Source organism: Mus caroli, unplaced genomic scaffold (genome assembly GCF_978045245.1).
Source record: "Mus caroli unplaced genomic scaffold, Mus_caroli_1 scaffold_1, whole genome shotgun sequence".
Taxonomy (NCBI): Eukaryota; Metazoa; Chordata; class Mammalia; order Rodentia; family Muridae; genus Mus; species Mus caroli.
The window spans coordinates 123,980,100-124,005,569 of record NW_028227256.1 but is presented as its reverse complement, the minus strand read 5'-3'; the positions used below and the strand labels follow the sequence as shown (position 1 = coordinate 124,005,569).

The 25,470-nt window shown below is 45.9% G+C and overlaps 1 protein-coding gene across 5 annotated transcripts in view; it reads right to left on the bottom strand.

Annotated features, from left to right (window-relative positions):
- Positions 1-25,470, bottom strand: part of Mgat5 (alpha-1,6-mannosylglycoprotein 6-beta-N-acetylglucosaminyltransferase) — a 281,462-nt gene that overhangs the window by 22,017 nt on the left and 233,975 nt on the right. For all 5 annotated transcript variants that reach the window (XM_029476546.2, XM_021156480.3, XM_029476555.2 and 2 more), the window contains 2 exons: positions 19,260-19,409; positions 6,196-6,342 (listed from right to left, as the gene is read on the bottom strand). In XM_029476546.2, coding sequence (XP_029332406.1) covers positions 6,196-6,342; positions 19,260-19,409 — 297 coding nt within the window. The remainder of the gene's footprint in view (positions 1-6,195; positions 6,343-19,259; positions 19,410-25,470) is intronic.

The following is a 25,470-nucleotide window of genomic DNA, read 5'->3' as shown; positions in this document are numbered from 1 at the left end:
CTTCTCCTGGTTTTTTGGAGACTTTATCCACGAACAGTCACCATTTCAGAAAAATATCACAGCATCATCAATGCCAGTCAGGGTATGATGCTCCAGCAGAACACGCCTCTGGGGCAGATGTCATCCTGGTGATAGCTGTGTACACGTGTGCGATCTGCACACAGATTATACTCGTCTCCCTTTTCATAGTGTCAAACATAAGAAAACAAGCTGACAGTGTGTGCTCAATGTTTTATTCCTCTTAAATACAAACATCCACTTGTAAGGGAGAACCAGACATCCCATCGTCTACTAGAATTCTTGGCACATAATACTGAGTGAAATACCTATTATTTTCCTAGAAATTATTTTTGTATTTTTTATATATTAGAAATTAAAAAAAATGATCTGCACAGGCAAGTTCTGTTACTTGCAGATTTCATTTCTGGAGAGAAAATATGTTCTATTTATGAACGCATTAGATCACCTACTCACTCATTTACTGTACATATCTACGTCTGTGTGTGCAGGTGTATGCTTCTGGGCGTGTGTTGTGGCCAGCACGAGATGCTGGGTGTCTGACTGTGGTACTCCTCCCGTTATTCACATGAGACAGCGTCTCTCGATGACCTGAGCTCACTGTTTTTAGCTGGACTGCCAGGCCAGGAAGCCCCAGTGATCTCTGCTCCCCACCACCCCTGCCACCCCTGCCACTCTGCCACCCCTGCTGTTACAGCACCAGAGGCAATGCTTGGAGGCTTGTGCTCCTACCCACTGACCCTGCTCTGCAGCTGGAAATGCATTCTAACAGTCACTAGACAGGCTGCTGCTACTAGTGCGATGGCTTCTGCTTTGGAGGCCAGTCCCTTTATTCCTTTCCTCTTCAATTTCCATAAGTACGGAGACACTTGGAGAACTCCAAAGCTGATTGGCACCAGCCATCTCTCCCACTCTACCCCTGGTATCTTATCACACTAGTGACTGCAAGCCCTGTTTGGGGCAGGAGGCCAGGACCTGCACGAACTGCTGGGAAAGCCTGCAGGAAATTACAAAGCCTTGCAGTCTCGAGGCTACGACCTTTCTTGGTTTACTATGCATGCTCCCTCTGCTGTCAGAGCCCTCGTTTTTTTTTTTTTTTTTTTTTTTTTTTCTCTGACTCCATGGTCAGTGCTGGAGACTTTGCAGGACCACAGAGCTGGGGAAACCTTTATTTATTAATTAAAAAAAAATCTCGGTACAAAATATTTTGATTCAATACCAATCCACAAAGTCATAGGCTGGGCCAGGCATTGGGCTAATCAATCACTAACACATATATTATTTATCAGACTTCATATATATCATGAGGATTCCAAGGACCTTGGGTTCTACAGAACAGAAACTAACAAAGCCAAGTTCAAGTCTAGCTCTCTCCACAACTGAATAGCTTTATGTGGAGGGGTTTGTTTTGTTATTTTTGTGTAAGTATGTGCATTTGTGTGGAGGCCCAAAGGGATTTTTCTTTCCTTCCTTTTATTTATTTATTTATTTGATAGGGTCTCTCACTGACTGTATGAATCCATAAATCAACCTCGGCTGGTTGGCCAGAGTCTCAGGCGCTTGCCTCTGCCTCTCCAGCACGGGGACTACACGTGCCCACCAGCACAGCCAGCGTTTTCCCTGGGTTCTGAGGACTTAACTCAAGTCCCCCAAGCCTTTTCTATCATCTGAGCTGTCTTCCAAGTTTCAATTCAGTATCTTTGAGCAAAAGAGAAGCCACCTTAGAGAACAACACTAAATTCTTAAGAAAAAAAAACCCAACCAAACGAAGCCTTAAAACTACTCCTAAAATTTACACACACACACACACACACACACACACACACACACACACACACAGACATCCCAGGGCTACATTTATACCATTAGACCTTTTCAAAATGTCATATCATTCCTGCTTTCTGGCCCAGAGAACAAGCTAATTAGTCCACCTAGCGCTAAGATTTCAAGTGCCATCCACCAATACCACCATGTAGTCATTTACACAGTAGGCCAGGCTCTTTCCCCTCCCCTCTTTTAAGGCCCCTGATTATTTACAAGGCCGCTCTAAGCACTCAGCAAACACATAATGCTAAGCCATCACTGCTTTATTCGTTTGCATTTGCTGAGGGTTACTTAACTTTTATGAGTGAGGCGTTTTTGATTCATTAGCCCTCTCAGAACTCTGTTCCTCCTGGTTAATTTATTGAGGACCATCTGATCTCAGCTACTTCGGTGTTTATCTGTCAGTAGATTTACAGGGGATACTCCGGACATGTAGCGTCACCGGAAATATGAGAGGCAACCTCCAAACTGCTATAGAACCTCCAAGGGGACTCTGTGCTCCCTTAATAGGTTCCTATTAATATGCTTCCCCCAGTATAAAGATAAAAATCTAATTCATATTAAAGTATAATGAAACAACTCCACTCCTCAGGGTCTTCTGGGTCTTTCTTCTCTGCCCTGAGTAGCCAATATGCTTTGAACACGTGGTCTGATGCAAAAACACAAAGGTAAACTAGCACTTTGGAATCTCAGTTTTCCCCCTCCCTTCAAGTTAAGGTCAAGAGAAATGAAGACAACTGACCTTGATCAATGTCTGTGTATGAAAGGTAGTATAACAGAAAACACCAAACGGATTCAAAGACCATATAGTACTGTGTGCAACTTACTCATTTGTTGAGGTAAGAGAGATCATTTCTCTGTGTGAGTGTTTATATGCTTGTGTATGTGTGTGTTTGTGTGTGTATGAGAGAGAGAGGGAGGGAGTGAGAGATAGGAAGGGAGTGAGAGGGGGGGAAGGAGAGGGAGGGAGAGAGGGGGGAGAGCAAGCACTAGCTTTCTTGCTTGCTCTCTGCCTTTTTCTTCTGCCTCCTCATGCTGGTGGCATATGCCATTGTGCCTGAAGTGTTAAAACTATCTGTTTGTTTGTTAAAGGTGTATGTGTGAGTCTCTGCATGTATGTGTAGTGAATAGATACATGCTTGGTACCCAGAGAGGCAAGAGAGGGCGTGGATCCCCTGGAACTGGAGTTACAGGTGTTTATGAGCCACTGAGTGTGGGTGCTGGGACTGAACCCCAGTTCTCAGCAAGAATACTGAGTGCTTTAACCCCTGAGCCGCTCCCCAGCTCCCTCCAGGCCAGAAAGTCTCAACCTTCCTAATGCTGCAACCCTTCAATACAGCTCCCCATGTTGTGGTGACCCCCATCCCCCATAACAGTATTTATTTGCTACTTCATCTTCATAACTGTGATTTTGCTACTGTTATGAATTATAATGTAAATATCTGATATGTGACCCCTGTGGGATCAAGAAACACGAGTTAAGAACTGATACTCTAGCGGTTTCTGACTTAGAAATCTGTAGACTTGTAGGCAGCTCTTTTCTAATTAAAAGCATTTTTGGTTAAGGGGATAGGGAGGCCTTTGAGAGCTGTGACAGCAGGGCATGTGAGCCTCTTTGCCGTAAGATCAAGGTCACCACTCCCCCTCAAAGCTGTTAGATGATGTTACTCTTCAGCATGAGGCAAATTAACCTTGGCTCTCCCTTGTTCAAGCATACTAGAACCTCCCACTTCTCCTTTCTCTTTAAAGCCCATCCCAAGCCCTTTCAGTTATCCCTGAATAGGCTTCCTTTTTGCCACTCCCCTCTCACCTGCTTTGCGTTCATGTTGGTCTCATGCATTTCAGGCTGGCTTTGAATTTGCTATGTAGCCAGTGATGACTTTGAAGTTCTTACTCTCCTGCCTCCACCTCTAAAATGCAGGAATTACAGGTGTGAGCTACCACACCCATCCTGGGTATTCTGGAGATTGAGCCCAGAGCTTCTGCATGCTAGACAAGCATTCTACCAAGGAGGCTCTGTCTCCATCCAGCCCTGCTCAGCTATTATTTACCTTGACGGTGCAGCCGCTCTCTCATGCTTCCAGAACAGAACAGATATGGAACTACTAAAAAATGGGAAGCACTCTGCTACACCCCGCTACAGCAGCTAGGACCACAGGCTGTGTGTGGACAGGCTCAGCTTCTGTCCACTCCCTCTGAGGTCTTAGACTCCTGTAGGATCACTAGGGAGTCATCTGGATGAGGTCATCTGTGCAGCCACTGACGGGACTCTCCACTCTCTTTCGCTTGTGGGCTCATTTAAGGGCTGACAGAACCACCCCATGTGGGTGCAGCCCATGTGGGTACTTCAGGGTCTCTCCTGCCCTCCCCACCTTCAGCACAGTCACATGGCTGGATGACAGCAACTATGGAGGACACTGTGCACGTCTTCAATACTGGCTGACCTGGGCACTGTCATGGGACACCATTCCCTGGGCATGAGGTAGTGGAACGTGTCCAGGAGTGTCCCCCAGTGCGAGTGTGCATGTAGGTGTATCTATGCATGTGTATGTGTGTATTCCTGGATATGGAGGCCACAGCTCAACTTCAGATTACTCCTCAAGGCCATTCCTCTTGTTCTTTGAAACAGGGTCTCCTCCTAGCCTGGAGCAAGCCAAGAGCTAGGTTGTCTGGCCAGCAAGCCCCAAGATTGCCCATCTCCTTCCCTCCAGGTCTAGGATTACAAGGGAGTGCTCTCATGCCTAGATTTTATTTTATTTTATTTTATTTTATTTTATTTTATTTTATTTTATTTTAGCTGTTCTAGGGACTGAACTCAGATCCTCCTGCTTATGCGAAAGCATGTAACCGACTGAAACTCTTTCCACAGCTCCAACTTTTAAATCTTTTATGCACCATGGGAGCCACTAACATACAGAGGAAGAGAAAATATTTCCAAATTATGTCTGCTAGATGGTTAGTACCCTAAATACCTAAGGAGTGTCTATCACTCCATAGCAAAACACCCTGAACAAACCCCATTTAAAAAATAGGCAAAGGATCTAGGTAGATATTTCATCAAGACTGCCACAGATCAAATGTGGAGGAGATAGAGGGAAGAGTTACATTTGATGTACTATTTGGGGTACAAGGTCAGAAAAGTAACCCAGAGGGGAAAGAAAGCAACGGAGTTGAAAATGAATGTTCTAGAGAAGGCGCTGCTGTATCACACTAGGCTTTTCTAACGCTGTGATTTTCCCAGCCAAAGGCCCTGAGGGATCCTGCTTTAATGTCCCATGCATGAGCAGCCAGGAGAGTCACTAAGTACCCAGACATAACAAGGAAGCCAATCTCATGGTGTCTTGCACACACCTGTGTCTGTTCAGACACAGAATCTTCCTCGCCTTTGCCACACTCATCACCCACACTGAGCTGTAAATGACTTCTGCTTATTGCCCCAAATGTATCCCAGCACTGCTCCACGGTGACTCATCACCCAATGCAGGTTTCAAGAGCATTTGCAAAGGCAAGTGGAACAAGGCTCCTGTGACAGGCTCTGGCCGTGAGGGGACAGGCTATCAGCATGGTGGGCTGAGGGTGGGCTAAAGACTCAGGCACAGCTTTCATTATTTATGATGTCTTGTCTCTAGGGTCTGATGTTCTCTCTCCTCTCTCTCTTCTCCCTCTCTCTTTTTCTCTCTCTCTTGGAACTCCCAAAGAAAACTAGACTCCCAGGGATCCACCTGTCTCTGCCTCCTCAGTTCTGAAATTTTAAGAGTATGCAATCATGCCTAGCCTCTTACAGAGTTCTAGGGAATTAGTGTGTATGGTGAGGGCTTTACTATTGACTAAGCCACGTCTCCAACTCTGAGGCTGATGTTCTCCAAGTAATCACTGGGCACAGTTCCTTCCCTCTTCACCGGGTACAGTGAGAGGTGAGCAAGCACTCCCTGTGGCCTCCTCTAGCCGTGGCTCATTCTAGCCGTTAGCTGTGACTAGACCAGGACACCCAGGGTCATGAGAAACAGAGTTAGGGTGGGAGCTGGAGGCTTTGCTCGAAGGACAGGAGCTCGGTGTGTGAGCATGAGAACCTGTGTGGGACTCCTCCGCACACGCCAAAGATGCAGGGTGGGCATGGCATCCCAGAGCAAGCTGGAGAGCTGGAGTGGTCAAATCAGTGAGCTCTGGGTTCAGGGAAAGACCCTGGCTTAGTGGATAAAGTGGAGAGGGAGGGAGGAAGACCTCACACTCACTTCAACCTCTGGCCTCCACATGCATGTCTGTACATGTGTGCATACCTTCATGTGTGCATGCATGTACACACAGGAGGACCATATGCACACACAAATCCAGAAGCATAAAAGAGAGACTCACCTCTCTCAGTGTTGGCTTGCCAATGAAGAAGTCTGTGTTTTTGCTGCTTTTGGGAGGGTTGAACTTGGGGTTCAGGAAAGCACATCCATTCGCGATGGCCTCCAGGGGAGCTGGACCTTCATAAGGGAATCCGAGCCCAACGAACAGCTGTAAGACAGGAAAAAACATCACATGGAGATACCAGTCACGACTGCCTCTCAGCTCCTGTGGTCTGTTTCTGTGGCTGCCTCTGATGTTTTGCAGGGATCTTAGATCTCCAGGTGGGTGACTTGCGACAAAGAGAAGGAGCGTATACCAGGATATGCAGAATAACATGTGCAAGGGCCTGCAAAGGAACTTGCCTTTTCCCATCTCCTTTTCTGATGTGAAAAAAAAAAAAGTCAGGGACTGAGGGACAGGGAGGGCAAGAGTGTAAATCAAAACCAACAATAAAACCCAGGACCCAACAATCCTCTTTCTGTCACTCAGCAGGCGACATAACTAGAAAAACACTTTCTTAACTAAACAGAAGGTTTCTTCACTCAAGCAGGGAACAACAGGCTCTTTCAGGAACTCTGGGGACCAGGAACAGAAAGGTCACTTGGCGGTTTGATTTCAGTTCAAATGAAACTGCTTTCGACCTTGGGAGGTCAGTAAACATGGGTTTTATGATAGCGTTCTCACTGGGGACACCACTAGCTGGCTGGTTTTGCTTTTTCTTCTGTGGGAGCAGAGGTTTCAAACTGCAATTTCCCAGCTTCCTTCCCAAGCTAGCAAAACCTCAAGTTTCCCTAGATGGACGGTAGATGGCAGCAGAAACAAGCTAACGGTCCTTAGAAAGCCCACAGTGCCCCGAAGCTGTTGGGACAAAGGGATGCTTAGGCAAGGGTTGGTAAGGTGCACAAAATGCAAGTCTCTGTGCATACCAGGTGCAGGGGAGTGTGCTGTGAGTGGCAGTCACCAGGCAGGGTCCAATCCTGGCTCTCTCTGCCCACACGCAGAAGCCAAGTCTTAAACGGAACACACCAAGTGACAAGGGGACATGGGTGTCTCGTGCCTGGTGGGTGTGAGGTAGGGTGGCAGATGCTGAGGTTCCTTGCTCTCTCATGTTCAGAAAGAGCCAGGCCATTTCCACCAAGAAATGTAGCCATTCAGGCTGGAATGAAGATATTTTAGAGATAAAGAGACATTAGTGCCCCTCCCTTTGGCAACCAGACATAGAAACCAGGAGCCCCATGGAACTGGGATTTCTCCTGAGTCTCACACTGGGAGAAGAGTTGTCCGGTGCTGGCCTGGCAGGGGTTGGTGGTGGTGGGAACACTGCTTCTCCGCGGCGCTGTGTCAGAACTCCAAAGATGAACCTGGGAGGCACTAGACCTCTTTCTTTGTTTCTCTCCCCAGTGTGGCCACAATGTAACTCTCTTTGCTCTTCACTGTCACTGACCTCTTTTGTTGACCCATTGAGGAAAGATGGCTGAACCTGCCCCGCATGTTAGGGCTGCCAGGGCCCAGACCTGACCCTAACAGCTGCAGACACAGGACTGCATTGGGCACTCTGGCTCTTTTTGACTCTAAGAAGAAGATGCTAGGCAAGACAGGCAGGGTCTTGGCAGGTTTAAGGAGAGCTGCTGGAGCCCAGAGTGTTTCTCCACCTCTGAGCATTGGGTCTGCCAAGGAGTGCCGATAGCCTCCTTAACCCTACACTGTCATAAACAACCCTGGGAGAGATGGGAGCAGCACATGCCTTAGCCATTCCAACAGAGAATCCTGGCGGGCTGTGATGATCTCCTTTTAGATCAACCAATCTGAATCTACTAAATAAAGAGTGAGAGGCTATTGCTTGATGAACTCAAATGTGACCTAAGTTTAATTATACCTGAATAATAATTTGCAACAACTCCTAGGCCCTTCTGGCCCAGAGTATCTCAGTACACATCAACACTTGAGGGGGCTGGGGAGACAGCACAGTGGGCAAATAAGTGCTTGCTGTGCAAGCATCAGCAACCTGATCCCCAGAGCCCGACAGAGCTGGATGCAGGAGCATCTATCTGCAATCCCAGGCTCCTACAGTGTGATGGGAGAACCCTTTGGAGCCTGAAGGCCAGCTTGTTGGGCATACGCAATGGTGAACAGTAGCCACCCCATTTCAAACAAGATTGGGGAGGAGAATGAACACCTGAAGTTTTTGTTTGATGTCCACATGTGCAGTGTGGCATTCATGTAGCTGCTCTCATATATGCGAACACACACACACATGCATACATGCAGTACTAAACACTTTGCACCAGCTCCCCACACCTCAATCACCACTTGTCAAGGACTCTTAAGCAAACACCACACCATTTCTTAGCAATGAGTTTTCTTGTCACACTAGTTAAGGTGACATGCACTGACGCATGTCCTTGAAACACTGAAATAACAGTTTTCTATCAGCTGTCAGTAAGCAATTTTCCCTTAGTTCCTATGTCCTCATTACCTGTGACAGCACAATGGAGCACATGTATGAAGGTCGCAGAGCGTCTCTAAGAGTTGAATAGCCACAGTCTAGGGAGAGAGAACTCAGCATCTCCATTCAGAAGCTTCTGCCCATGTACAGTCTTTCACACACCTCACCATGTCCCCTTGCCCTTTCTCTTGATCCATTACTGTGCCTACTTGCAGCCCTTCCTTCCTCCCTTCCTTCCCCGACCTCTGTCTCTTGTCTCCTTTCTTTCTGAGGATCCCATATTTATTTCCACTACACCCCTACAAATTTCTTTACCACAGAAGAGAGAAATGCAAGACAAGAAAGCGTCCAGGCCTGGGGAGAGAGCCTGGTGGGTAACACTACTTGCTCCTGAGTTTGAATCCTCATCACTCAGGTAAAACTCTGGGTGTGGTCACATGCTCCTGCAACTCCAGTACTGTGTGGGTGGGGACAGGACACTGCTGGGGCTTGCTGGTCTCCAGCCAAGCTCCAGGTTCAATTAGAGAGCCTGCCTCATGGGAATAAGGCAGAGCATTGTAGAGCAGGACACCCGCTGTCGTCTTCCAGCCTCAGCACAAATTCACATGGCTGTACACATCTGCATACCTGTGTATGCACATACATACATACATACATGTACAAAGACTGGATGAAGAAACCATTCGAGTACTAAGGTTCAATAATTCCATGGAAAACTGGCCATACTGTATGGGCTTAAGCCTGCTCTTCAGAAGGTCAGAGTTTAACAAGGATATTCTAGATGTCAGCCATCTCCATGGTCACAACTCCAATTCCACCAATGAGTGTTTCTAAATAGAAGGATCACATGCTCCAAAATTAAAATTATGACAAGGAAGATTAGACAAAGGAGCACATGTTTTATTCATAGAAAGGAATGGGGCACCCTGACACAGTCACTGAGATATTTTTCTCTGTTTTGAAAGAAAAAAAAAAGAATTGTTTTAACCCTTAGTGAGCCAATGAAGATTCTTTTAACCATTCCTGGCTTAGCTGAACTGGGTTGTTCAGTTTCATTCATATCTATTATGCATGCGTGTGGTTATGTGCGCATGGATGTACATGTGTGTAGAGGTCAGAGGTCAACCTTGGGTGTCTTCCTCAGGTTTTTCCTATTGTTTTCTGTGATAAGGTCTGTCTATTTCGGCTGGGCTGCTTGGCCAGTGAGCCCCAGGGATCCACTGGCCTTCATCTCCCCAGTGCTGGGATTAGGAGTGAGTACCGCTACATCCAGTGTTTTAGATGTGGATTTTGGGGGATCAAACACAGGTTCTCCTGCTTGGAGACAAGCACTTCACCAACAGTTATCTCAGCCTCAGACATCTGAATTAATTACTTTTTTATGCAATGGTATTTAAACCCAGAGACTCACATATAGTACTATATCACACACCTGTATACCTATGTGTGTATATACATACACACCTACATATACAAGAACTGGGTGAAAGAAACCATTCAGATACTACGGCCAAACTCTTCCAGGGAAAATCGGCCATACTGTATGGGCTTAAACCTGATCTTTAGAAAGCCAGAGTCTTACAAGGATATTACATCCCACCCCAGTTCTGAACATTTTTAATGGAGAAACACCAAGAATAATGGAATATTGGATCCACATAAACGCAGCATGTGCTTTTCTGATCATTATTAATTAGCCAGTGTGGGAGGATCAGGAGGGAATCTGAGCAATGAATTAACCTCAGTTTGTGCCCCCAAATTGATTACTGGTCAAAGGCTCAGGTAATGAGATGATTATGCAGTCATGAAGACTAGGATTCAAGTTCCGATGCTACCAATTCCTCATTCGGTAACCATGGCAACTGCCTCAGTGTACGGATTCTCCAGGCTAGACCCTTAGTTAGAGTAACATGAGCACTGTCTTCTTAGGGGCAAACTGGGCAAACTGATGCTTTTGTCATGGACCTGCTGTGAGCATTGAAGGAGCTGGTTTGCAGAAATATTCAATACTCTCAGGCACAGTGCTAGTGACCATTCGAGAAATAGTCTCCCATGTTTGAGTCCAGTTGTAATTTGACACCGCTGAACATTATGTATGCTGTTCTACCACACAGTTGGAGGTGAGGTATATGATATGGACTGTTTGCTAAAAGTGACAACTTTACCCCTTTTATGTGTATTTATGAGTTTCCTTTTTCCTTTCCTCTCCTTTCCTCTCCTTTCCTCTCCTTTCCTCTCCTTTCCTCTCCTTTCCTCTCCTTTCCTCTCCTTTCCTCTCCTTTCCTCTCCTCTCCTCTCCTCTCCTCTCCTCTCCTCTCCTCTCCTCTCCTCTCCTCTCCTCTCCTCTCCTCTCCTCTCCTCTCCTCCCTCCCTCTCTCCATCTCATAGAGATCTGCCTGCTGCTGCCTCCTGAATGCTTGGGATTATAGGTGTGTACCACTATGCCAGCCAGGTCTCACTACTTCATACACTACAAAACTATCAGAGGAGAGGGAGAAGGAATCGTGCAGTGACTTCCTGATGGAAAGACCAGTCCTAGAACTGTATGCTATTGTTAAGCCTCCCCCTTTGTTCTTTATACAGTAGCAGGATAGCAATCTACTTCTAGGAATAGGTATTCCCTTCATATCTTTAAAAAGGAATTTCTGCAACAGTTGGGTGTGATGGACAGTTTTAATTGCCACCTTGATACAACCTCGAATTACCCAGGAAGGGAGGGGGTCTCAGTGATCGACTGTCTAACAGACTGTGGGTATGTCTAAGGGGACTGTCTTGATTGCCTTAATTGATGTGGGAAGATCTAGCCTAAAAGTGGGCAGAATCATTTTCTGGGTTTGGACCTGGGCAAGAATGGAAAAAGCACTAGATGTGTGCTTTTATTTTCTTTCCACTCTTTGGTGTTGTATTTCTTACTTTTCTGTTGCTGTGACAAAATATCCTGAGAAAAAGGAAGTCAGAGAAGAAGGAAAGGTTTATTTGGCTTATAGTTCCGGAAAGGGATGCAGTCTATGATGATAGGAAAACATGCTGGCAGTAGTGTGAGGACTGCTGGGCAGTCAAGCAGACTGTTCCATTTCATATAGGAGGCAGACAGACACACAGACAGACAGGTACACATACACTCACACAAAGAGAATCTATGTCTATGTCTATGTATGTCTATGTATATCAGGAAATGGGGGCAGCGATATCCTTCCTTCAGTGAGTGGAACTTCAGTAAGGCTCCTAAAGGAGGCTCCATCATCTCCCTAAACATCACCAAGTATCAAACACGTGAGCTTCTGGGGGATATTTTGCATTTAAGCCTCAACGGATATCATGTGACCAGCTGTTCCACCTTCCCGCCTTGACCTCCCTGCAATAATGGACTGTAGCCTGAAATTGTAAGCCAGAGAAGCCCCTTTCCCCCTGAGCTCTCTGAGGTAGTGTTCTATAAAGGTATTTTATTACAGACGTGGAAGGAACCCTCTTCTCACGCACCTGATATTGCAGGAGGTAAGCAGTGGCTGGGTTCGTCATCTAGTTGGCGCTGCACTCAGTCCACAAAGCCTCTAATTGAAACTGCTTTGGGCTGTCTAGGAAAGAGCTACAATCGCCAAGTGACAACAGGATTTATTGCACCTGTTTTAGCATCAGCAACTGGCCAAACTGGCCACTAACCAGGAGACTGGATTCCTCGGGCAATGCCTGATGTCTTCCAGCAACCTTAGTGCCTGGTCAGAGACGAAACAAACCAGACCACAAACACCAGCACCAAACTTAAAAGCTCCCACATTTTTTGCCATCTGAAAGTCCCAATACTAGATCAAATGCATTACAGTCTATATGTCAATTGGCCTAGAGATGGGAAGTGACCAGTTTTAGATCATTTCTGCTAGCTAACTGACCTATGTTCTTGGCTCAGGAATAATTTGGATTTCTGATTTTTCACACTTGGTGTGATCAACTTGTATGTAAAAGCCAGGCATGGAAAGGACACCTGTGAGAATCTGAAAGCTCCTTGAACCCTCAAGAGTTACCTGGCACCTGGTTCTAGAGCTGATTGAACCTTACCCCTTTGTGACGGTTAGCTTTGTCACTCTGACACAACCTAGAATCCCCTGGGAAGAAAGTCTCAGTGAGGGACTGTGTAGATCAGGTTGGCCCATGGGGGATTATCTTTATTATGTTAACTCATGTGAAAGACCCATCCACTATGGGTGGTATCATTCCCTGGGTAGGGCATGGAGAACTGTGTGAATGTGAAGAAAGAGGGCTGAGCACAAGCAAGCATTCACTCCTTGTTGTTCTCTGTTAACCGTGAAGGCAGCTGCTTCAAGTTCCTGCTACCTTGACTTCCTCAGTGTGGACCATAACATAAATTGTGATCCAAATAAACATTCTTCTCCCTTAAATTTCTTCTGTTGGATATTTTCTTACAGAAAAAGAAGTAAAATTAAGACACTACATTAGGTAGAAAGCTTGATGCCAGCCTGGGCCACATAAGAGTATGCTTACGAAGGTTTTTTTCTGTTACTATGTTTAGTAAGTGCTGGGCTGATGTCCAGATTGTGTTAGTCTGTAAGCACGCATATGAGAGAGTGTCTTAATTAAGTTAATTGGTATGGAAAGACCCAGCCCACTGTGGGCAGTACCATTCCCTAGGCCGAAGTCCTAAAGTATATAAGGCTGGAAAAATTGCACAAGTAAGCAAGCAACTGAACATGACACATTCACTTCTGTCTTTTCTTGAGTTATAGATGTGTGATTACCAGCTGCTTCAATGAATTATAACCTGGAATTGTAAGCTGAAATAAACAGAATATTTTGTCATAGCAACAGAAATGAAACCCAGCCAAACCTGGGGAGGTGGGAGCTAAGAGTTAGCTGGGGCTTGGGGGACTTTTAGCTGTGTGTTTGGGGCTGCAGTTAGGTAGAAGGGAAAGACTATTGAGTAAAGCACACACTCTACATTGGTCACACCTGTTTATGTGTCTAGCTGAGATGAGTTGGTGAACAACTAGGTTTATCCTGGGTCGCCTAAGTCATGGAGGGAGGAATGGTGGGGGGTGCTGGGAAGTGAGGGTGTGAACAGCAGCTTCCCTTGCTAGGCTACAGTTAGAATTTCTCCTTGACTACAGGAAGGAGAATTCTTAGTCTGGCTAGAGAGTAGAGTCCAGACACCCTTCCACTGGCAAGTAGGATGTGAATTCTTGATGTCCATTATGGCCCATTAATAAGAACCATCCAAGGGAAGGTGGGAAAAGGTAATGATGTTAAACTAGGAAGGTAGACTGGTGATGTTGAGTGCTGGCCTAAAGTGCACGAGGCCTGGGCTTGATCCCCACCACCACTTAACAGGCTGTGGAAGTGTGTAACAGTAATCCCAGTGTTCAGAAGCTGGAGGTGAGAGGATCAGAAAGAAGGTCAGGCTCATCCTTGCCTACTTGGTAAGTTTAAGGCCAGCCTAGGCTACATGAGATCCTGCCTCAACAAACAAACAAACATAAACTAGGAAGGTGAAGAAAAGCCATATTAGAGGAGATGGAGAATTAAATCAAAATGTAAAATATGCAAAAAAAAAGTGAGGCATGATACACAGGTTCCATCTCTTCTTCTAGAGTTTGATAGATCAAATGACCTGTCTGTAATTTTTAGAAAATTAGTTTATCAAAATTTATAGCTCTGTTAGAAGAGGCTTCTAGATTATTATAGCAACTTCCCAATGCTTTAAGTCCCAATTTTCATGCTATACTAACACCCCTCTGTCTTCAGAGACCAGGGCTCCAAATGGCATGCTCAGACAGAGTTCTACTAAGCCCTGGGTACTCTGGGATACAAGCAGAGTTTCAAAGTCAGCTTCTAGGCTCGGGAAGTAGCTTAGTGGGAGCAAGCTTGCCCTAGCATGCACTAGGGTCAACCCCCAACACTGCAGGAGCCAAAACCAAAGCAACTCCAGAGCCCAAAGATGGCTTATTAACAAAAATAATGAGCCCCAAAGTGACTGAACACCAGCCATTTTCCCCCTATCTCTGAAGATCTTGGGGAAAGAAGATCAGGCTTTGCTCCCCTCTTTAGCTGAGTCTGAGGAGAATCTACCCATTTTACAGACATTTCTTCCTGGCAGCTCCTGTTCTTTACTTCCAACATGGACGGGAAGAAACTGCTTTAAATTGCTCAGTGGCACTGAAGAAGGAATTAGAAGGAGGAAACAATATGAACACAAGGCCACTCCTCTTGTGTCATATTTCCAAACTCAGCATTCATTCATCTCAGTTGCCTATTACTGGGCTCTCAATATAAAGGGGTCTTGCCCGTACACCACCTTGGGTTCCTCTTATCAATTAACAATTTGAATTATAACTCCACATGGAGTGGTTTAACATATTCTTTAAGATTTATTTATATTTTAAATTATGTGTAGCTGGGTGTGTATGTGTGTGTGTGTTTGCACATGAGTGCAGGTGCCCATGGAAGTCAGAGGCATCAGATCCTTTGGAGCTGGAATTAAAGGTAGCCCTACGTGGGTGCTGGGAACAGAAACTTGGGGCCTCTGGAAAGGCAGCATGTGTTCTCAACAGGCGAGTCATCTCTCCAGGCCTAATATATTCATATTAGGGTGACAGATGCTAAGTAATTCTAACTGGAACAACACTGTAAGGTACCAGTTTTAAATTAATCACTTAAAAAGTTTGTGTATGTATGTGTGTGTGAACCTGTTTATCTCTGTACCATGTGTTTGTAGCATCTGAAGAGTCTATAAAGGCGTTAGATCTTTTGGAACTGGAGTTAGAGGCACCTGTGCTTGCTATAGGTACTGAGAACTGAGCCCTGGTCCTTTGTAAGAGCAGTATGTGTTCTTAAACACTGAGCCATTTCTCCAGTCCCAACACCTGCTACCTGCTTTTATTTTAAGGAGATATATACATGCATACATACATACATACAAATATGTATGTATATGTGTGTGTGTGTGTATGTTTATATACACAGACACACACACACATATATAATTTGGTATATATTGAGCATGAGCTTCTCATGATTAAAACCCAAGCCACACTTGGTTGTATGGTCTACTCCAACATCATAGCTGGGTCTTAGAGGCTTTTTTTCTTGTGTTCCTCCAGACAGGATAGACTTCAATTTTAGCCCATTCCCTATTCTCTGACAAGGTAAATGGATGGTAGGCAAATGAGGGTTCTTTTAAAATCTGCAAGGCTGAGGGAGATATTCCCAGGGTCGGCTAATAGAAGCGTGCAAGACAGTAATGACGCGCTGTGCAGCAGCTCTACCCTGGTGTTATTTTAAAGGAACTTGAACTTTCTGCAGGGTCACACCGAAGAAAAGTGAAATGAGGCAAATGGCAGAAAATAGAATTGTTGCTGAGAAAGGGCTGGGACATCCTGACGACTCGGAAATGTCAAACTAAGAAAGAAGCCGACAATGATGACAATGACTACAATGAAGACGACAGGTAGAGAGCAGTGAAACTGGGGCACTCCTCTCTCACAGACCCAAGCAATCATCAGGCGACAGGCAACCTTCTAAGGAATTAGAAGTCCTCAGGAGATGAGACCCAGTGTTTGAACAGAGTTAAAATAAATTATCAAAATATTTTATCCCTGAAGTCACACAAATGACCATGAAACAAAAAGAATCAATTGTGTTTACAGGCTGGAAGTGGGGGTCATGGGACAGTTTCGGGGAGGTGGTTCTCTTTGTTTTCTTTCTACCTTTTTTGTGGGTTCTGGGACTCAAACTCAGATCCTCAGGTATTAAGCAGTGGGTGCCTTTACGAATTGAGCCATATCGCCAGCTCCCACCCACTCCATCTTTTAAAAGTCTTTGTGTGGCCCAGCATGGTGACATGTGCTTTTAATCTCAGCACTCAAGAGGGAGAGGCGGTGGCAGAGGTAGAGGCAGGTGGATCTCTGTGAGTTCAAGGCCAGCCTAGTTTATTTACATAATGAGTTCCAGGACAGCCAGGGCTGTTGCACAGAGAAACCCTGTCTCAAAAACAAAACCAACCAAACAAGTTCATAAACAAAATAAAAAAAACCTTTTGGGTGTCTGTGTATGTACAGGTCTGCAAGTCTAGAGGTCAGAGGTTAGGTGTCAGTCCTCCATTGTTTGAGAAAGAACCACTTGTTTACTGTAGCATACACTGGGTCTGTTTAGCTTCTGGAGGGTCTCCGGTTTCTGCCTCCCATCTTACCATAAAAGCACTGGAATTACAGATGTGTGCTACTGCATCTGGATTTAGGTGTGTCTTCAGGACCCAAACTCTTCATGATTTTGGGGTAAGTACTTTACTCTGAGTCATCTCTTTAGCCTTACCACTAAGTGTTAAGTGTGCGTGTTTATGAAGATGGTATGCCAAAGGCCCAGCAGAGCTTGAATTCCCAATTGGCAAGCATCTGGAGTTGGAGCCTTCTCCACGACTGGATCCCAGTTCACTATGCAAAGCCCAAATGTGGAGAATCCACAGTGGTGTCTGCTCTGTTCACCTCCAAGCTATTGCCAGATGCGCCTTCTAAAACTAAAGTCTTGGGGTGGAGAAACAGTTTATTTAGTAAAGTGCTCAACTTTAGACCTGAATTCAGCCCCTAGAGCCCACATAAAATAAGTGTGGCATACCAGTGCATGCTTGTAACCCTGATGCTGGGGAGGCAGAGCCGGGCAGAGCCACTGTGTTCACTGTCTAGGGAGGCTGAGCTGGGCAAATACCCTGTGCTCACTGTTCAGACAGCCTACTCTACTCAGTGAGCTCACGGTCAGCGAGCAATCCTGTCTAAAACAAAAACAATATCCAAAAATAAATAAATAAATAAATAAACAAAATCCAAGATGTAGGTTCGAGAGATAGCTCAGTAGTTAAGAGTTCTCACTCCTGCCGGGTGGTGGTGGCACACGCCTTTAATCCCAGCACTTGGGAGGCAGAGGCAGGAGGATTTCTGAGTTCAAGGCCAGCCTGGTCTAAAAAGTGAGTTCCAGGACAGCCAGGGCTACACAGAGAAACTCTGTCTCGAAAAAAAAAGAGTTCTTACTTCTGGGCTAGAGAGATGGCTCAGTGGTTAAGAGCACTGACTGCTCTTCCAGAGGTCCAGAGTTCAATTCCCAGCAACCACATGGTGGCTCACAATCATCTGTAATGTGATCTGATGCCGCTTTTGTAGAAGATCTGGGACAATTCCTAGCACCCACACTGTGGCTTGTCTGAACTCTTCTGACACCAGAGGTTCTGCACATGGTACACATACAATATGCAGGCACATGTACATGCATGTTAAAAAAAAATAACGGTCGACAGTACCTGAGAAATGATACCCAAGGTTGACCTGTAGCCTCAATATGGATGCACACACGTGCACATACACATACACTCATGTACAAACATACTCATGTGCATGCATGCAAATAAATAATCCTAGGGAGTTGCCCAGCCACTTATGCCAGAGGGTTTGAACCCTGCCCACACCTGTGACAGTCAGACACCATTTCTTATCAACTGTCATATTCTAGTACAAATATAGGTAAATAGGATTTATTTCTTTCCTGAATATGCCCCTGGTACCTTGGCTCCCTGAATCTGGATCCTTTGGCCCATATGCCAGGTGGTTTCACACCTTGGCCACCTTGCCGGACTTCCACAACCCTCTCTAGTGCTTCTTGAGTTAGCAGCACTTGGTCTCCATTTGAGGAAGGCTGTGAGGACAACATGCCAGGGACCTAGTTCCCTGAGCCACAGTGGCACCTGTGGCCTCTGCTACCCTATCAAAAGGCCATCCCTGGAGCATGGTCATCCCTGGCCTTACCTTTCCACCCAAAGTCCTTGCTTGTCACTCAGCACAAGACAAGTCCTCCATAAACAGGGTCATTAAATTTTATTTCTTTGGGTTCAGAGGATAGAACCCAAAGCTTTTCACATGTCAGGAAAACGCTATCACTAATGTATATATAAAACTATAACTACACCTATATATAACTATATAACTATATAACTATATATATATATCCTCTCTATATATACAACATTTAATTGCAAAAATACATATTTTGAACAAGAATCAGTGAATGAACTCCCAACAGCCACAATTTAACTTTTTTCAGTAGCTGCTCTAGAGCATCACTGCCCGGTTACTGCTTAAAAGCTTAGACAGGGTCAACCAACTCCGACACACCTGAGGATGGATTGAGCTCCTGATCCTCTAAGTCCCAGCACTAGGATTACAGACATGTACCGTCGTGTCCAGCTTGGACCTTTCCCCTTTAGAGCCAATACACAGATACATTTGAGACTTTAAAGCACACGTAAGGGTCTTTAATTGTAAAGACTGTATGTGTACACAAACACCCAGAAAACCTTATAGCTAGTATACCTAGGCTAACCCAAGCTAATGTTTCTGTGGAATCATTACATGAATTACTTTAATAAATAATAATAGTTATTAAAACTTGAGACACTACAGTACAACTCACATCTGGTTTTGTGTGTGTGTGTGTGTTTCTGGGCAAGCACTGAGCTATATTCCTAACCTATTGCCTAAAGTTCTCCTGTACCATGAAAAGAAAGCATGAAAGACTCTGCTCCCATGTTCTGCCAGGGAGAACAAACCTATAAATCCTGTGACTTCTTATGAATCTGCAGGGAGGTTACCTTGGTTTCCCGGAGAAGAAACTGCAGGTCACGTCCACTGAGAATGCCATGGTTTTTCACGTAACTGGGAATGTTCTTGGTACTGGAGCCATAAACAGTGGCGTGCACTTCCATGTACGTGTGAATGATATCCAGGTAGATTTTCTTATTCTAGAGAGGGCAGAGTAGTAAAGAGTGCCATTAGTAAAACAACCTGCTTGGTAGGCCAGACCTCTTGTAAGAGCTGCAGGGCACAAAGATAAGAATGGTTAATGCTGAGATCTTGGCCATGTGACATGCTGATATTGAGATTTATCTTAAATGCAGCCTGGCCGAGGGATGGAGACGTAGCTCAGTAGGTGAGGATGGTGGCCTGCCTGCAATCACTGTGCTAGGGAAGCAGAGACTGCAGATCCCTGCAGAAAGCTGGCTGGAAGATGAACCGAATCCATCATCTCTGGGTTCAAGTTAGAGATTCTGTCTCAATACCTAAGGGGAACAAAGATCAAGAAAGACACTGATGGCAACCTCTGGTCTTCATATGTACTCACATACACAGGCATATATGTACATGTACCAATACATGTGTCCCCACACATGCAAACCCACACCTACACATTCATACTGCAGAGACACAAACACACATGAAAATAGTAATCTGTCTGGATCTTGAGGGCAGAAACAGTCATATTTCCACTGTATGAGTCTGCAATCAGAACCATGTGAGCGTCTGTGTGTGTGTGTGTGTGTGATTACCATGTATCTAACCAGGTTTATGTATCTATATTACTATTATTATTTGACTATATATATATATAGTCAAATATATATATTTATATATATATTTATATACATACATATATATATATATATATGTATGCACACAAATGGTAAAATATTACAGAATAACAACAATCATGGCCAAGTGTCTGAAAGTATCATCCTGATTTTGGGACTTCCTAGGGACCCGGTGCATTGTTTTTGGCTCACCATTTTTTGAGAAGGAAGTTTGTGTGTGGTGGGGCAGGGATGAGCCTTGGAGAAGGCGGGCAGCTGGCCTGGAATATTTATCCAGAGTTGTTAAGCTGTCTCCAGGGAATACAAACATCCCCTGTTGGCCAGCATTTCAAGTGATGATTAACTCATGCTGTCAGAGCTGCAGCCCACTTCACTCTGACAGTGGGGAAGAGGAGGCTTTCTCTCAGGATGTTCTGATGTACCCAGCAGCTGGAGAGCAGAGAATACCCAGGTGAGCCAAAGGAGACAGAGGGGTTAAGTGGGGACTTTAAGGTGCTCTGACTCAGTGGAGAACACTCAGCCGAAGGTCCCACATCTGCAGGCACAGGTTTTCAGGGTCCAAAATCGAAACCACCTGTGGCGAAGAAACAAGGTCCCTTCTCCCTTCCCTTTGGCGTCTGTGTGACTAAGTAGTATAAGTGGATTGTGTATGGCGTGCTCCACCCCACTGCTTCCTTTTGAATTTGAAGGACTCAAGCTCTGTAATGGCTTCCAGTTGTGTCAAAGTAGGCCACACAATTTCTCATTCTAAGTGTCTTTTTTTTTTTTTTGCCCCACAGTGGGAAAAATCTAATAATAGCCAGTTTGTGACCAAAGACTTTGAAGGAACGAGGGAGGGTGGGGGGGAGGTGAGGTGGCCCTAGCAGCCCTGAGTTCAGAGAAGTGGACTTGAACCCAAATGAAGCTGGTCTAAGCCTCTCTGTGTGCCATCCTTGTCCTGTGGCTATCATACAACACTCTGACATTGGAGGAAACCTTTTCAAAGCCAAGTTCAAGTTAAAATGACCTATTTTATGCATTAGAGTAACAACCGGTTGTAAACAACCTTCTGACTGCAGGCCAGCCTACGAATAAAGCAAAGGCCTGAGACGCAGGCTCAGTCTCACAGCATGTCTGGTGTGTGTGTGTGTGTGTGTGTGTGGATGTAAGCTGCTGACCTGATTTCAGGGAAGTGGTCCCCTGACCAAACAAGAGTGGAACAGTTTATAAGCCCCAACTACTTCTTACTTCAAGCCTGAGCCCTGTTTAGGATCATCTACCTCCTCTAAGTTCACTGGAAGGGTTCTGGGCTTTGGGTTCCAGTGCTGGGCATCTAGTAAATTCTATCTGTCCTCTGTATTCTTAGAATCTCATCCCCATTCCTTCAGAAGCAGGCAGGGGGCTCCTTAACCTTGCTGATTTCCCTACTGGCCAGCCTAGTGTGGGTCTTCCTAGAGTGGACCCAGTCCCAGGGAAGCTGCTAAGTCCCAAAGGACCTTCTAGATCCTCTCCAACATTGAGAATGCGCAACACAGAGGGCTGGAGGGTCAAAGGGCACTCAGTGTTGGAGTAAGCACAGGTAACAAGGTGAATGAGAGAGTGAGAGAAACCCAGAGTGAGATGGAGAATAGGGAGGGGAGGCAGAAGGGGAAGGAAGGGGAAGGAGGAGAGTGAAGAAGAGGAAGGAAGAGGAAGAAATGGCAGAGTAAGAAGAAGAATAGAAGAGGGAAGAAGAGGAGGGAGACAAAGGGAGATGGAGAAGGATTAGTGTAAGAAAAAGCAGGGAGTCAGGGTGGGGATATGGCTTAGTGTTAGAACACACGCTTGGCATGCATGAAGCCCTACATGACCTAGCCACTGCATCCTGTGCCACATAATGTGGCTTACAGGCAATTCTGCTAGGCTCCTCCCAGGGCCCTAGCAACAGCTTATATCATGACCACTGCCAGATACAGGTGGCTTGTAGAGGACACTGCTTGCTCCTCATTCCCACATGTGCCCAGCTGGTCTCTCTCCCCGCTTCCGCTTCCTTTTTTCTGTCTTTCTCTGTCCCTCCTTCTCTGCCCTTGTGGCTCTGCTCCTGTCTGTCTTTACTTTCTCCAGGCCTTTACCCCCTCCTCCCTAAGACCCCTTTATACTGGGTCTGCTGCATGCTATGATTTCTCAGGGGGGCACCTTAGCATGAGCCTGCCAGCCCCCCCCCCCGCCCCAGTGTATTATATTTCACAACACATAAGACACTACCTAAAGACAAACAAGCAAACAAACAAAACCAAGGCAGAGAAATGGGAAGAATCTAATGTCTAAGCTGTAGCCACCCCATTCTACACTCCCAAGTCTCTAGATACCCATAAATAGTCCTGGAAACCCAACTCTCCCCAGATCCACCCCACATTTTCACTTGAGTCGCCTCTTAGGAGAGTTTGTTGGCTTTGAAGTGGGGGGCTGTAAGTGGATGCAGTCATCTGTCCCTAATGCAAAAAGAGGCTTTCCTGCTAACAGCCAGCTGCTGACAGGGGAGGCCCCAGCCGCCCGCAGCAAGCCACAGCAGCAAACTGCCCATGTGGTTTCATTTGAGTCTAACCTCCTTCACTTCAGACAGATTGAAGATTAGGATCCCAGACAAAGGCCTGGGAACGGAAGGATCTAAGAGGTCACACGTGTGCAACGATCAAATCCAGGAAAGGCAGGGGCTCTCGGAGGTGTTCCACGCAGGAAGGCTTAGGCCAGGAGGAAAACTATGAACAGGCTCAACAAGTCCCAGAGGATGCTTGGGTGTGGTGAAGTCTGAGAAGAGATTTCCTTCAGAGAGGATTTAAACTCTTAACTGAAGAGATCCCAGCAGGTGATCAGAACTGGGGGGTGGGGTGGGGGGAATGTCCCAAGCAGAACTTTTGAGAACACAGAAAACCTTAACCCTCTCTCCCACCACGTAGTCACAAATAAACATCTCGCCATCACTTAGGATGTCAGCTAGTGTATCTACCAATTGTTCATGCTTTGGAAAGTCAAGTGGTAATGGTATTTAAAGGTAGACCTTTGGAAGTAATTAGGACTACAGGAACTAAGATCTCATCATAGACAGTCTTGTGGTGGTTTTGTAGAAATCTGGGAGACGGAACAGTGTTTCTATTCCAAATGGAGCGGCTCCAGAGGCTCTCAGACAGCTCCCTGCTGAGACTAAAGACCAGACAAAAAGCAACTTCAGCAAAGAAGAGCTGATTTTGGCTCCTAATTTGAGGGCATATAGTCTGTCATGGTGGGGAGGGGATGCTGGACGAGTGGGAGGCAGCTGGTCACACTGCCTCAGTCAGTCAGGAATCAGGGAGAACAGCCCATTGGACTGGGCTGTAAACCCTCGGCGCTCACTCCCGGTGACACACACACTTTCTCCAGCAAGGCTCCACCTACTAAAAGGTCCATAAATTTCCCAGATTGCCACAGCTGGAGACCAAGTGAACCTATGGGCTAAGGGGGAATCTCAAATTCACACCACAGTAGCTCCCCAGATGAAAGCCCACTCATGGCTATAGGAGCCTAAGGAAGTATTTCAGGTTCAAAGCTCAGGCCTGAACTTGGAGTGGCCACTCATCTCTTGAGGTTTGCCATCAGCCATTTTGTGGCTTCTTTGAACTCAACAGGTTTAAAAAGGCAAGTCACCTTTCTCCACCAGGTGCCCTCATCTACTTCTGACCCCAGCAGCTGGCACCAATCTCCTGTGAACCTCAAGCAGGCTCGTATTTATTGTTCTTACACCCTTGTGACCCTTTAGCTAGTAACCTTCCTAAACTCAAACAGCATCCTAGTTAGCAGCTGGATTGAGGGAGAGATTAGGGACTGATGCCTGAGCCCACCCCCTCTCCCCATCCCCACCCCTGACCCTGCTTCAAAACAGCTCTCTGATGCTTGCTCAGTTAAATTCTGCTGGAATTAATATTTAATATCATCATCATCATCAGTGTGTGTGTGTGTGTGTGTGTGTGTGTGTGTGTGTGTGTGTGGTAGGGCATCTCCTTAACTGGGGCTTGCTGTTGGCCCTAGCCTGGCTGATCAACAAACCTCAGGAGCCTCCTAGCTCTCTCTCCCCTGTCCTGGGACTACAATTGTGTGCCACTGTACCCAGGTTTTTTAACATGGGCTCGAGGAACCAGATTTAGGTCCTCCTGCTTGTGAGGCAAAGTACATTACTGACTGAACCATCCCAACCAGCATCTTAAAAGACCTCCCTGTGGCCCCAAAGGTCTGAAATGTCAAGGAAGGACTAGGGTCAAGCCTCACTGCAAAAGAACTACTATGCCTGGATGCTCCATTTGAAAAAAAAAAGAAAAAAAAAACCATGGGAAGCAATGCTAGGCAGGCATATGGACAGTGTTTATACATGTGGGTGTTTGTAGTTCAAGTCCATAAGTTTGCATGAGGATGATATAAATTAACTTCCAGATGGGGTTACTGAGGAGTGATGGTTTGCAGGGGTGAACCCAGCCTGTGTAGTAACTGTAATGTATAATTGCTACACTAAAAGACCACCAGATTGTAATATCTGTAAATCTGGGGAGCATTTGGATGTCAGCTAGGATTTAATAGGATTTAATACCAATAGGCCATGCTTTGGAAATTCACATATTGGTGGTATCTGGAGGTGGACCTTTGGGAAGTAATTAGGATTAGATGAAGTCTTAGGGGGTGGGGGTGACCCTCATCATGGAACAATGGCTTCATAAAAGGGTCAAAAATCCCTGAGCTAACACACTTGTGCTATTTGGCTGCATGCAGCCCTCAACCTTGTTGCGATGCAACTAGAGACCCTGGGCAGCCCCTGAGCAGATGATAGCCATGTGCTGGGACTTCCCAGCCTTAAACATTTTGTGTAACAACAAAACATTGGCTAAGGCAATACTTGGCATGTGTGCACGCGCATGCACACACATGGAAGCTGGAGGGCAACCTTGCATGTTGCTCCTAGGATGCCATCTACCTGGTTTTTGTGAGTTTGCCGATTTGCTCAGGTTGTATGGAAGCCTCCATGCCCCACCTCTCCAGGGCTGGATTACAAGCATAGATCATACAACTATGCTCATGAGATGCAGGAGATAAGCAGACTCCTCATGTCCATCACTCACAAGATTCCTGAGGGCCCCTCTGCAGTTACACATGCAGAAAACAACCACGGGGGCAGAGACTGACCAGTCCAGCTGCAGAGCAGAGTTCTCAAGACTGCTGAGCTGCCTCCAAGCACTGTTGCTTTACTGAGCTGTTACCCACACTGCGATGGGCTTTCCTGGGATGTGGCTGCTTTTGAGTAATCCCTGCTCCTATAAGTAATTCCTTACCCATTCTTCTGTAGCAACTACAATGAAAACTCATTGGTTTACCAAGCTGTAGTTTTGTGCAAATGTTACTTTAGTCTCTAGTGGGTTCCCTTTCTGGCATAAGTAGGTGTGTGTGTGTGTGTGTG